The sequence below is a fragment of the Chlamydotis macqueenii genome, chromosome 3, assembly GCF_036417535.1.
Source record: "Chlamydotis macqueenii isolate bChlMac1 chromosome 3, bChlMac1.mat, whole genome shotgun sequence".
In the NCBI taxonomy this organism is placed as follows: domain Eukaryota; kingdom Metazoa; phylum Chordata; class Aves; order Otidiformes; family Otididae; genus Chlamydotis; species Chlamydotis macqueenii.
This window is the reverse complement of record NC_141558.1, coordinates 125,572,570-125,587,201: the sequence shown is the minus strand read 5'-3', so window position 1 is coordinate 125,587,201 and position 14,632 is coordinate 125,572,570. Positions and strand designations below refer to the sequence as shown.

Here is a 14,632-nt window from a genome sequence, read left to right as displayed (position 1 = left end):
TTGCTTTATGTTTATGGCTTTACTGTTTTTGTTGTGTTATAATGCTTCCAGACAAAAGCATTTAAAATAAAAGCATACAACTACAACATTTCACAAAGCTGCATGAAGCATTTAATAATAAAAAAAATAATAAAACCACAAAAAAAAACACTCTAGAAGCAGCAATACCAGCCACTACTAGGAACCAGGCAAATCAAACCCAGCCCTCCTCTGGATTTCTGTGTCAGCAGCAGCATTTTTCCCAGGTCCATTGTGGTCTGTTGGCATTATGCTAACGTAAAAATAGTAATGTTTAGGTAAATAAATTTCATTCTGAAGAGTGTATAAGGATTTCAAATTAAGGCTGTTAAAGAATATTTTCAACTTACATCAATTGTATTAGCAGAGTACAAAATTGCATTAATGCATTTCAATTAGACTTTCCAGTACAGACATCAACAATCTTTAGTTTTGCCATTTGCCTGGACAAAACCAAGTAATGAAAAAATTAAATTTGGTTAGGTTTTGTTTGTTTTAATTAAAATCAAAGAAAAATAGAAGCAATTGGTTTTAAAAGAGGAAAGGCAAAAAGTGAAAAATATGGTAGAGCCAGCAGCGCATGTGTAATAATCTAGTAAAGCAAAGCGTTAAGGTAATTTTTGTTTTGGCATTGAACCACGGCTTTCTGCAAAAGCAATGCCACTTCAAGATACTCAGGACCTGCCGACTTACTCAAGTGAATGCCACCAGTAGTTTTGCAAACACCAAGTCTCCTCACAACCTACATTTCCTGTCACAATACGCAGTCAGTTGGGTTTTTTTGCTAAACGTTGTTATCTTCAAATTATGTTCATAATCCACAAAATACAGCAAGATACAAGAAAACAGAGTAACAAAGTTGGAGTGTAGGACTCGGAATTTAGACGCTTACTCAACTCCTGCCGAGCCAAAGGGATTTCTGTTCAGTTTTCTAGAAATTACATTTTCCTATTAAGGACCACACAGAGAGAAACCTCAATTCCAAATTTAGAACATATTGCAGCAGCGTTAGAGTTCAGTGGCAGCAAAAGCTTTTAAGGACAAAACCCACGCAGGAGGACAACTGATCAATATGTGACGCTAAGGCACAGAACCGCAACGCTCATCCCTACACTGCCAAGGAGCTGGTACCAGGGGCTGCTCCTCAGCCTGCGCCGTCCCTGAAACCACACGCTCTCCCCTTCTCTGGGCCGCGCCAGAGCAGCATAACCTGTATTTGCTGGAAGCGGCCTATGCTTCGGAGCGGAGGAGAGGGGAGAGAAAGCAGGATGGACCTGATGAGACCTGATTGCGCAGCACGAAGACAGAGACCCCAGACACCCCAACAGAAAAGGATCTCACAGGGAAACCAGGAACAAGTCAGTGGAGTGGGGATACTGAAAATATAGAAATAAAAGAAGGGCAAAGAAAGAAGACAGAGTCCACTGGGATAAGGAGGTGAAGAGGAAAATGTGTAACAAGTCCCTGAAGGTGCAGTACACTTGGTGTCCAAAGACCAACTGCAATTTCTACCAAGAATTCTAACCTTAAAATCTCTTTTGATTACTTCCCAGCCCCAGAGAGAGAGGCTTCGGTTTCTAGCAAGAACAGGTTTTAGGAGTGTGAGCACTGACTCTTCAGTGCTCCGTTAAGACAGCAAACCACAGAAATTCCTTCTCAGGTTTGGCTTCCATTTACTTAACACAGAGACACACAATAGCTGTGCCAATCACTGAACTCCCAGGTTCTCTTAATGGAAAGATATTATGCCCACACCCAAATTTATTTTCCACACATAGCTGGAGTGTGAAAAGTGATTATATAAAAGCAGTATTTCCTAACCAGCCAAGGAGAACCACCCACTCTCCCTCCACCCACATCAGAACAGCATTTTCCTACCGAAAGGAAGGAGATACAAGGACTTTTTCCTGCTATGGGCCCTGTATAACACCTCCAGGCAAGCAGGGAGAACAGAGCAGGACCTCTACAACTCTGCATCAGCATCACTGCGCACCGAACCAACCATTCTCTTCAGACTAATTCAAATGACATGGAGAAAGGAATGGTGTTTTTTCCAGCAATGATATTTGCACTGAAGAACGCTTATCTCCAATATCAGAGGTAGAAGCCTTTCAGAAACAGAACTCTGTGGGTGCTTTGGTAGACAAGAGGAAGAAAAAAATTGCAGCATCTATCAGACTGTAGCCTGGCACACAGCAAGACTGTCCAGGCTCAAGGCATGCCACAACAAACGTGCAAGCCACTTCGGTCAACGCTTGCAGAACGCTCCCGAGAACCCGCTCCCTCTTCCCACCCACTGCTCAAGTGGTAGCACTGGTAACGGCTGACAAGTGTAGTAAGTTTTGCAAAAAAGCCGTATGCTCAGTGGAATAATTTCATTTGTAAAAGAAGTGCCAGGAGGACAGAGCACTGAGGGTGGCTTTTCCTGTCTGCGTATCAATGGCAGAAATTAGGTGATTGAAACATAGTACACTATACTAGAATCGAGTAAAAAAATTCAGAATATATCAAGCTCTAAGCAATATTATTTTCAAGTAAAGGTGCATATTTAAAACTTCTTTCTTGACCTGTGAAGTGGTGCTTTACTACAGCAAAGCTTCACCCAAAGACAAAGAAAATTTAAGTAGTCTTCAGTTTTACAAATCATAACAAAAATTAATTCAGCAAGATAAATAGTAATTAAGCAGTTTTCATCAGGAGACAGATTATGCTTCATGAAATACAGAAGAAAGAGACCTTGAAATTAACACTAGATCTCCAGGAGAAAGCCATCTTTACTCCACATTTTATCCACCAAAAATCTGTAACAGTGCAGGTTAATTAAAGAGTCTGGTTTTTCAAAGAGAACTTTACAGACAGGCTCAACCTTGCCCAGGTGATCTTACAGCACGCAGTAAAATACCAGTGCTGTATTCAAACACACACACCCACACATCACCGAGCCAGTGACTGCATGACTGCTGCTTGCTTAACGAGGAGAAAGTTTTGCTCACTAGCACACACTTCTCTAGCTTTTTTTTTTTTTTAAGTAATATCCATATATAGGAACACATCCTCCTAATGCAAAATGAAAAGCATTTAAGGAACAACAACAAAGTGATGCAAACTGACTCATTCTGATTACATTCCCATTTTTAACCAAAAACATTCTGCAAATTTTACCTTGGCTTTCTGCAAATTAAATATTCTCTCTCTCAAAAAAAGCCACCCACAAACAACCCCATAGCTCCTCTTTGATTAGCACAAACTCTCACACCTTAGAACTTCGTATTATGGTTTCAGCTAAAACATAAGCTCCACCATCAAGACACAGATTTCAGTTTTGGTTTAAAATAAAAAACCTGACACCAGCATGACAAAGAGGCGTCATTTTAAACTCTCAATTTAATTTTGCTGATTGCCCACTAACTGGTGGTGTTAAGAGATACCAGTATTACCAGCAAAAAACTTTAATATCCAAGTCTTGGATAAAAAGGAGATAAATGAATGGATAGAGATTTCCTAGGCAACTAAGAAAGAGAAGGTAAAGTTAGCTGCAAAGATTTCCCGAGAAAAAGGTTTAAAATGAAAGAGTAGTAAACTGACAATTCCAAGAAAAACAATTTATGAAAACACTGTTTTGTTTTTTTTTTTCCCCCCCCCAAAACATACTTGCCAGCAGAAAGCAGAGAACTTATGTCTAGTCACAGAAAATAAGAACTCAGTGTGAATGTGTTCTACCCCTCATCACTGGATTTTTGGTAACTGGTGTACCCTTCCATCTGCTATGCAAATCCTTCCAAGCGTCAGCAGCAGGTCTGTGTAAGGTAGGTTTCTTGTTCTGATACTCTCCTTATTTTTATGTGTGAGCTCAGCACTAGAAAATAATCTAAATATTTTGTTTCCTACTTATAAACGCTTAGTAAACATCATCCTGATGCACAGTGTAGCTTTGGTAGGAGACTGTATAGACTGCTAGATGGCAGTTTCAGTCTTCAGAAAATTTAAAAAAAAAAAAAAAACAAACCACACTTCCTTGATTAGTTTGCTGGAGAATGCACACCATTCTTAAAACAAACAAACCCAAAACCAGTTGGCAAGAATAAAGTTTCTAAACCTTTGCATGTTTAGAAAATTAGCAAGATGCCTAACTAATAAGAAAGGGACTGCCTTTATCTTACAGACCTACCACAACGGGACACCGATTTTGAAGGGCCTCTCTCATTAACAAAAATATTTAACAATAAAAGAAAACAGTAAAACTAATACTCAAAGGAATGGCATCTGTGACACGACTCGTATGTAAAAGTGACATTCTGCAGCAATCCCTCTAGGGCAGATATGAAAGAGATATTGTCTGCTGCTTCAATGCACTCAGTTGTTAATTTGTCCACCGTAAAGCCTGCCCCGAGCAGCATTTCTGATCTCAAACCATTACCTAAGCCACACACACATGTATTACTACCATGAAGTTTTACTCTTCCACAGATTCAAGAACTACAAAAACCTCGAAAGGCTTTTGGAGACCAGTATGGTACCCTCACACTTCACAATCATCGGGAGGAACTGCCATGTTGTTTTTTCCTCCTGTGTGTATAGATGTCAAATGATTATCAGTAAATTGTTACCTCTTGGCATAAAGCGTCAAAGAAAACATACCTGGCCGTTTAAAAGTTCAATTATTTCAAGGAGAGTCGAGGTCTTGGATGCCTCATTTCCTACTGCAGAGTAAACAAGGGCACACAACTTCACAAGAATTTCCTGAGAAAAGCAGCTGCCTACACAAACTCCATTTAAATCATCTCCCGGTATGATGCAATTGTTCTAAATTTGGTATTTCACCAAATATTTAAGGAATTCAAGATAAAGAGCATTAACTATTAATAGCATCTTTACACATCGTTAGATCAAGCTGCAGAGCCACAGCAAGTAGTTAGGCTTTTGCATTTGGCTCTTTTTAGTAGTACATCTAGGTTTACAAAGAGAAGTTTCCAGTTTAGGAAACTCAGACTGCAAACTACTTGGAAATCTTTGAGGAAAGTATTCAAACTGCTACAGAAGATGGAGATTGCTGAAGATTTAAGTGAAAACAGGAGCTCCATTTTTAACATTTTGCAGGTATCAGAGCTAGGAGCACAAAAGGATCAGAATTTTCATTATTAACAAGGGCAGCTGTAGGTTGTCTCGGGTCTCCATAGAAATAACTGCAAAGTGGTATCGCGCATCACTTGCGGAGCGAGTTGCACTGCAGTGCACAGGAGATTTCTCATTTCACGTTATTTGAAATAGATAAAGAAAACAAGTTCACAACAAGTATTTTGAACAATGCTTGCTGCTTTAAATATTCTGTGTACGGAAACACAAGCCGCTAGCAAACAGCAAGTGTTTTCTTATTGTCTAAGCAAAAATCTACAACCAAACTGGTTTAAGGAAGTTTTATTTCAGTGTCATATTTACACGGTCCGACTTGCAGTCACTTTTCTGGAAAAGTTGCATTTGAGGCGAGTTGCTCAGCAATGCCGATACTGCAAAGCATACAATGCCAGAGCTAAGGTATACACTATTTCAGCTTCCTTTGATCAGCTACATAGTGAAAGGCACCACAGCACCACTCCCCTGCGATACCCAACTGCCAACCAAAGCAAGAACAGATGGACAAGGAAGATAAGTTAATTCTGGCTCTATCACAATTCTTTCCATTACAATTCCCACATTGCCAAAATAAGCATCCTCTGCAAGGGTGGGTTTAAAAGGCCATTAAATACTTCAGACACTGCCAGCCTCCCCTCACTCTAGCAACCAAACATTTTGATCAATAACACTATGGACTGGATCCAAGCAACTTCCTACCAAAAGTCCTTTGTCCATATGAGTGCCACTGTATCTCCTCAGAGCAGGGACAGAATTTTATCTGGCATATTTTGTTATTAAAAGCAAACAAACAGAAGTCACACAGGTCAGGTTCAAAAAAACTTCTCATTATTCTCGTATCAAGTACAACAAGACAACAAGGAATTCTCAGAAACAGGATGCACATACCTATCGTAGACCAGCAGTCCAGAGTGGCTCACCACGAGGAAAGTTAAATCCTCTGAAGAGCGAAGATAAACTATTTGCCTTCTGAGCATAAACGAAGCTCACAGCCAAGCAAGTAACACACAAGAAGTGCCACGTAGACGAACTGTGCCCTCTCCCCGACCTGTATCCACTGACCTAATCACCCCAGTTCTGCCCTACAGAGTGAGCATCAGGTGGTGGTGGGTAACCACCCCCTTCATTAACATCAGGTGGCCACAATAATCAGCTTCAAATGTTCACAGCCCATCTCCCATGGCTTGGAACACCTCCTTCACAATCACAACTACATTTAATGTATAAATCACAAAGCTTAGAATGACTCAGGAGTTATTTCAGATATCAGCATTCACAGATCCAGTGTTTATATTCACTGATTTAAACTATTTTAAAATTCCTAATTAAAATGAAAGCAGCAGAAAGAAACAATCTAGCCAACTGCAAACACATGTGTCCAGCTACACATGGCTTTAAAGATAAGTAGCCAGCCTTTGGCAATATTTGTAACAAAAAAACTCTAGAAAATTCCTCTAAAAACTAAGTAACTCTTCCTCAAGACCCAGACTCTCCGACCACATGTTGAAGTAACAGACAGAAATTTGGGTTCTGGCAGTGCCACAAAGCAGAAAAACACAATAATTACACAAGAACTTATTCAAAGGCAGGAGGTCTAAAGAGCCATGCAAATCCTATCATTATGCAAACATTATCCAATTTAATTTTGGAGATTATACCAATCATAAGATTCCCTTTCACTGATTTGTACAGATGGAATTTTTCCCTGCTTCCCCCACAATTAAACAAATTAAGCAGTATTTAGATTAGCAGCTTTATCATTGGGGAAGAATATATTTATTAGCTAAATTAATCTTTAAAGAATGGAGAAGAGATGCTACTGATTTCTTTTAGCATCTATTCCCAATACATTACCTTGTGTGACAAGCCTCTGACATAAGAGCTTATAGTCTGTAAAATAAAAACAAATGGATGCATAAGATATCTTCATCTCGAAAGAGTAAAAAAAAAAAAAGAGCACGGACATTGATTATAGTCATCAGCATTTGTGTAAGAATGTCTTTTCATGAAAGGGATAAAGCAGTGTGAAGGTTACGCACGCTGTCCTGATGTCCTCATCAACAACGAGGATTTGATATCAAGCAGCACGGCAGTTCCTGGGTTGCAACAGATTTTGGTCAGTATGGGTTTTAGCTGTCCACTTCCATTTTTTTTGGCATTTAGACACAACCCACACGGGAAAACTGATTTTCCTATCTAACAATGTGATCTTTTAAAGAGAACTTGGGCTTAACACACTGGAAATTCATCCCTTTGCTGTCTGAGCAGCTTTTCTCAAGCTGAAGGCATGAATACTTGAAGACCTGGCTGAGGACCAAGAAAGAAGCGATCTTTATTCCACCGCTACCACATCCATCTTTCTACTACCCCCAGATCTCACTTGTTCCTTTTCTTTCCAGTCCTGCAGCCACAACCTGCTTTTGAGGGCCTCGCACACGCTCTTTCATCTGTTTTACTTGGCGTTTGCTGCCTTATCACACACAAAGGACAGAGATGGACAGGCCTCAAGGAATTTTAGCTTCTCTCAGGAAAGAGGGAATAGCAGAGTTCAAGAAAAACTGTCACAGACCAGAAATGACTGGATGAGCAGTGGGATTTTGACATCAGTCCAACAGCATCTAACAGACTGAGAACATTTTTAATTGGCAACAGGAAAGTTTATATTTATCTCAGCCTTATGTCTTATTTAAAGACATTTTAATTAATATATTCCTCTCCTAGCCAATGAAGTTGATTACATGATTGCCCCGTTCATCAAAAAGCTGCAAGTAAAAGTTGACAGTACATTCCTAAGACACAAAGCAAGCCTTCCAGCAAAACCAGGGAGAGTCAAACTGGTATTTCTAACACTTCTACATGAGGCAGGGGGTGGGGAGGGAAATAAAAAGTATTGTCTGTACACCAGAAAGCAATAAGTGGAGACAAACCCATTTAAAACAAACATGGGAAAGAGCAGTAATTTTAAAAAAACCTCTAACTTACAGTCTTCATATTTTGACAGCTACAGTTAGCAGCAGATTGATTATTTCCATTTGAAAGATAAAAACATTCTACTGAGACAATTTTATTTTCCCAGACCTTGTGAATATTAATAAGCCCATTATTAACATTATTGTAATAGCTCTTATTGATGGAAATGCCAAGCAAAAGAGCCGTCCTGTCAGACAGGCTATAGGCCAGTGATCTCTGTGCTAGCTGTACCGTGCTTAAGAGTAGAAAACACTATGCAGCGTTGTCAAAGCATAATAAGAGGCAATTCCTATTTTAGATCATAAACCAAGAAATTTAAAAACACACAGGAAAATATACTCAACTGTTCTACATAGATCTGGTCTCACAGTTCACTATTTTTCACATAGTAATAATACCTTTTTTTTTTGTTTGTTTCTAATGCAGCTTGATAGTTACACAATTTTCCACCTATCTCATGCATAAGTGTTTCTGAATCTCAATTTATCTGTAAGCTACACGTGGCTTTATATTTTCTAGCCAGCAAAATACCAAGAACTATTTCCTTGCTTACAAAACAGCTACAATCCAGATTGAACCATGCATTGCTGATTTTTTTATCTGTCTCATAGTTACTATAGTAACAGGCCAGCTCAAAAAAAAAAAAAAAATTAACGGAAAACAAAGAAAGATAACTCAAGCATACCAAGACATGCCTCAAGTTGCAGGTTAACTGCCCTTTGTAATTCTAATACCGTCCCGGCACAGAAAGGCCAGACTAATCTGATGGCAGCCACCAAGCAGTTGGGTGTGGCAAAAGGGACACTGAAACAGGCAAAGCCACAAACCTCCCTCAGAACCGGGCGGGGCAAGGCAGGAAAGCCTCCACAGAACTCTAACTGCACGGGAAAATTGGTCTCCAGGGTTAGAAGAATTCTGGTAAGTAGCTAGATTGAGTGCTCTGCAAAATCCTCATCTTCCCCATCCTGGACAGGGGAGGAGGAGGAAGGAAAAGTTAAAACATCCTCACAATACACCAGCCAGAAAGTTATACTAGAAAAACGCATCACAAATTACTGAACTAACTCAAGACAGATCTGCAAGCCACTTCAAAATTGTATTTTTCCAATCATAGATCTACTTTAAGAACTCTCTTTTCACCACGCCAATTGCCAACAATAACAGCATATTTCCTCTCCTTGTGAGCTGCAAAGTTCAAATTTCTTGACCTTAGGCCTTTTTATTCTAGCAACCACTCATTTTTAACTCAGCTGTAGATCAGCTGTTGCAAAAGGCCTTGGCACTTCCCTAGCAACTTTGTACCAGTCGGCAGGACAAAACTACTGACCAGGAGGCTTAAATGTTGTCCTCCACTCTTACAGGAGTGCTGTTGTTGGTAGTTATCATAGATAACCAGTGGGGACGCAACGGGGTGAACAAGATAGTGACATGCTGCCGAATTCCTTAAGTATAGATAGGGAAGACAGGAAAAAAAAAGAGCAAACAAACAGCAGTTCTTCACTGCCTCCTAACTTGTGGTTTGCAGGATTTCATCTCCAAGGGGGAAACTCCCAACGCAACTCAAAACTTCCCTGAGGGCTACATCATTACATGGTAGGTGGAAGCTGTGTGGTTTTAGCCTGGAAAGCAAGTCAAGGGATACACACGAAGCAAACAGATTATCAAACTTAGCAGGACTATCCTTGCACATCCTTCTGGTTAACAGAAGAAATAGCTGTTTGGCTGCAGAAACTCCTGTGTGAGCTGAATTACAGAAGCAGGCTGCACTGTGCTAGATACTGCACATAACAATAAATAAAACCCAAATAAATCACATTCTGCCTTTGATACAACTAGGTTATGACCACCTCCCTTACAGCTTTACTGACTACATTTGGGAGGAGAAAGGGTCTTACACCTCAAAGAAATGCTTAAGATCAGTGGGAACGTATTTTAATAAGCAAAGAGTGCAAATGAAAGTCACCAGTGGTAGTATTCAAGGACAGCTCTATTTTTCCCAAGTCATGCTGCATTCTGTCCTTCAAATCCACCCAGCTCCTCTGTATGAGTCTATGCATACATAGCAGCACAGCAAAAAAACTCAGCAACACAATTAAAAAAAAAAAAAATATCTGAGGAGCCTATATGCTCCTTTAGAATTTGTATAAACTGCAAATTGAAGGAGATAAGGTACGACCTGCAGAGTGAGCAGGAGCAGGTATCGATCATTCTGTTCAGTAACCACCTACTGCGCTGGGGTCAGCTCGGCGAGGGTGAACTCTTAACACAGAACAGTTTGTGTGCTGCTGGTGCAGCTCCAGGCATCCCTGCTGACCTCTGCGTGACACTGGCTGCACGTAAACAAACTGTTCATGAAACCTCTCCTCAACACTGATGAATTAAAATCAAGCCCTATAAAACTAAAGGGAAAAAGACGACTAATTAATAAACTGGCCCCTCAGAATATTTGCATACCTACTGAACTGTGGCCAAGTTGCAGGCAACTGACACGCAAGGAAACATCTTTGTTCACTTTGGATGCTGGTCTGTGGCCAGCCCGGTGGGTTTACTACTCGGGTTTCTTGTAAGTGCATGGTTTAACTTCAAATCACCAGTCTCTTCCAGGAAAGCGACATATGACCTGCCTTTACAAGCAAGCAGTACGTGCTGCTAGCTTTAAAGGTGAAAAGTGGTATCTTCTCATCATAGTTTACCGGTTAATCTTACTTTCGGCAGCACAAAAAAAAAAAAAGTGCATTACTTTTGCCACATATGACTATCCCAAGTTTACTTGACTTTGCACTGTATGTAAATTTAGGTAATCAAAAGATTTAAGTAGTAATCTCCCAAGAATGGTAATTTTTTTGCTACCTACATAACAGTGAGTAGCAAAAAAAAAAACCAAAGTGTCCAGGACAGCGTAAGTTTTACTGCAGTCCTCTTGCTTGTTTTCTTCTCCACCAAATATTTATATTAGCTCTTAAGGCAGGAGACTGCTGATACACAGCCAGAGACTCGCATTACATATAGTTGTGTCACAGTTTCTTATAACAGCAATATTGAATACTCTTAAGTACAGTAATTATAAAGAATTCCTTATTAAAACACCTCCAGGTACCTAAATAATACATTTTAATGGGCCGTCAAGCAGTCCATACATTTTCCCTGTTGCTGTACTGAGAAAAAGCGGCACCGTGGCCTATTGTTGTAGATTAAAGAATCCCTACCGTTCTTCCCGTACTTGCTACAGGCAACGCTACTTTCCCCTTCTCCTGGAAATAGCATTTCAAAGTTATCTGCCCCAAATTTGCACTAAATCACAGCCTTGGATTTTAAACATGAAAAGAAAAGAATATTTTCAAAATTTCTAGACTGTAAACTGCAAGTCATCGCTTATACCTTGAACTTGTATAACAGAGTAGAAAGTAAAGGAAACCATAACTCCCCAGAGGAGAGGGAACCACCCCAAACACGTGGCCGTTCCCGACACAAGTCGCAGGCATCAATCCCATTTTGCCAATTTCACCGCAAGACTGAAAGTGAACTAATCTGAAGCTAAATATTTTGATTGAGAGAGTTTTAACACCAACTGCTAGATGCAAACCTAAGCAATAGTTGATGTTTAAATGGATACTTAACAAGCTCCAAACGAACTATTCCTGCATCTCAGAGGATCAAAGTATTCATGAAGTAACTAGACAACGCTTTTATCAAAACAATTCGTTCTCATCTAGTAGTTTCACGTCCTTAAAACATAGCCTATAATATTCCAGCCCCTCATTACATGAGCGTTACGTATTACAACAGTTACGTGTTCGGAAAGCAGGCCTCCCAGAGAGGCAGGTCCTCACTTCAGAGCCCTAAACTAATCTTCACTGATTAATTCCACCCCCTCCAATTAGGTCTTAGAAAATAACTCCTTGACACCACTCCTCAGCTACACTACCCCATTCTCACATAGGTCTCCTCTACTTCTAATAGAGAGGATGTATTTCAGTTAGTTTCTGTGCTCTTTGCCTTATCCTTCGGGGGTCAGGGAGTGGCAAAATAAATCAGCTCTGGAAATCACACCTCTATCTCTACTTTTCAAAGCAACAGCAAGATTTGGTTGATCCTATTCCTTTCATTCTCTTCTGCTCAAACCTTCCACAGCTCCACTCAAATAAAACTTGCCTAGAAAAATGTCTGTTCACCCATCATATACGATCCCTCCTCTTAAATCTGTCGCAAGCTTTTGTCATCATCTGTCCTCCAAATGGTGGAAATAAGAAATAAAAAAAGAAGTCCTTGGCGTATTGCTACAGAGAGCTACCAGAACAAAAAAGGAGGCTTCATGAAAGACAACAGCCTAACTAACTGTAAAGTCATGTCACATATGGAAATAAAAATGTGTTATGAACCCATCTCCCCAGTAAAACTAAATTCAGGTTGAGCAGGCCTTTTTGTCATTGTTCCAGATCCTTTTTTCTAAATTAAAGCGTTAGGTATCATGATCGCTCATAGCACGACATCAAGTTATTATTGAAATCCTGCATGGAAAAAAAGAAAAAGAATATATATAAAAAAAAGATATAGAAAGTAGCAATATGGCAACAGCAGTGAAGAATGCACCGCCGGGCGAACAAGGCACCCCGATTTTCTGCCTTTTCACCGTTTTAATGACCTGAAGCCAGTCCTTGCGCGCTGAACCAAGCGGAAGCGCAGCCAAGGCACAGTCGCAATCCGCATGCAAGGCATTAGTCATGCTGGGTCCGCGCCGGGAGCAGACCTTGCGAGAAGGGGTCTGGCGCTCCTGCAGCTCTGCTAATTGTTCGGGGGGTGGCGGTGAGGGGCAGGGGGGGTCACTACGGCAGTTTTGGGCCCCAGCAGCGCGGGGTGATCCCCTCAGACCGCCGCCCCGCGGGAGGCCCACGCAGGGCCTCCGGTATTTTGCCTCGCCGGTGCTGCCACGCCTATGGCGGCGAAGCATCCGGCGCAACGCCTTCTTCCACGCGTGATTTCACCGGCGGACGCTCCCCCTCGGGGTCTGAGGGAGCGGCGCGGCCCTCGCCAGGCCCGCCCGGCCGCCCCCTCACCTTTCCCCCGGCTCCCCCAGGGAGGGTTCAGGAAAGGCGGGAGCGCCGCTCCCTAATCCCTCTCCCTCGCCCCTCCCAGGCAGGCGATTTGTTTGAAATGAGCGAGGTTTAAAGCGCCTGCATCTCCCTCCTCCTCCTCCTCTCCCCCGGCCCTTCCCTCAGGCTCTGCCCCCCGCCTCCCCCGACGCGACCGTTGCCAGGCGGCGGCCTCGGCCTCGCCCCCGGGCGGCGCGAGCCCCTCCCGCCATTAGCACAACACACAGGGGAGGGGAAGGGAAAGAGAAGAAATTTTAAAACAATAATAATAATAATAAAAAAGAGAGGGAGGGAGCCCCTTTCTTCCCCGCAGGAGCTGCGGCGGGGCCGCGGCTGAGGGGAGGGTGCGATGCGGAAGGAGGCGGCAGAGGGCCGGCAGACAAAGGGAGCTTCCCGCCGGGGAGCCAGAACCGCGGCGATCCGAGCCCTCCCCGCCGCCCTCCCCGGCCCCGGGGCGGAGGCACTCACCGGCCGAGCCGGAGGAGGACCCTCTTCTCCGGGGGGCGGCGGCGGGCTCGGGCTTGGGCGGCTGAGCAGGAGCCGAGGGCTGCTCCTGCGCGGGAGACGGCGTGGTGGCGGCGGAGGATGAAGAAGAGGAAGAGGAGACGGCTCCCGGGGGGCTCCAGCCGGACTGCGGTGGCTCCGGAGCGGCGGGGCGGGGCGGCTCGGCGGGGCCGCCGAGGTCCAGCTGCTGCTGCGGCGGCCGTTCCTGCAGGGCAGCGGCGGGGGCGGGAGCCGCGGCGGGCTTCCTCTCCATCACCTCCAGCTGCTCGTCGAAGTCTTCGTCCTCCTCTTCCTCCTCCTCTTCTTCTTCTTCTTCCTCCTTCTCGTCGTCGAGCACGAACTGGTAGTTGAACTGTGGCTGCTGCGGCCGCGCTGGCCCGGAGGAAGAGGAGGAGACCAGGGGCGACTGGTCCAGCTCGTCCATGGTGCCTGGGGCTGACGGAACAATGAGTGCGCGGCGCTGGGGCTGTGCCGGCTGCGGGGGTGGCGGGGGGGAGGGCGCAGGCTGCGCTGCTGCCGCCGCCGCTGCGGGACCCAGACTCCACGCCCTGTTGAGTCACCGCTAGGGCGCGGTCGCCTGCACGGCGGCGCAGAGCGACGGCGGCGCCGGCCAATAAGAGGGGGAGAAGGGCGAGGGGCCGCCAATGAGGCGCGGGGCGACTCATGCATATGCAGCGCGGGGGCGGGGACAGCGAAGGGATGGAGAAGTCGGGTAAAGTTCAGCGCGGAGAATGCGGGGTGGGGTCGGGCCCCACCTGCGCGCCGCCCGCGGGCACCGCGGCGCCCCCTGCCGGGCGGGGAGGCGGCGGGGCGCCGCCCGCGTTACCGGCGCGGGGCGTGGGGCGGGGGGGGGGTGCGGGCAGCGTCGTGACAGACATCTTGCGTGTCGTGATTCACCGCTTCCTTCTGCCGGGACCCGC

At 43.9% G+C, this 14,632-nt stretch overlaps 1 protein-coding gene across 5 annotated transcripts in view; it reads right to left on the bottom strand.

The window, feature by feature from the left end:
• The window catches only part of RTN4 (reticulon 4), a 42,859-nt gene extending 28,653 nt beyond the window's left edge, over positions 1–14,206 (bottom strand). Inside the window, exons 1-2 of one of the 5 annotated variants that reach the window (XM_086744157.1) lie at positions 13,677–14,206; positions 7,003–7,038 (exon numbers count right to left, since the gene is read on the bottom strand). In XM_086744157.1, the coding sequence (XP_086600283.1) occupies positions 7,003–7,038; positions 13,677–14,136 (496 nt within the window). In that variant the 5' untranslated portion in view covers positions 14,137–14,206. The remainder of the gene's footprint in view (positions 1–7,002; positions 7,039–13,676) is intronic. The other 4 variants (XM_086744155.1, XM_086744152.1, XM_086744153.1 and 1 more) reach the window with 4 other exon arrangements.
• Between the last annotated feature and the right edge of the window lie 426 nt (positions 14,207–14,632).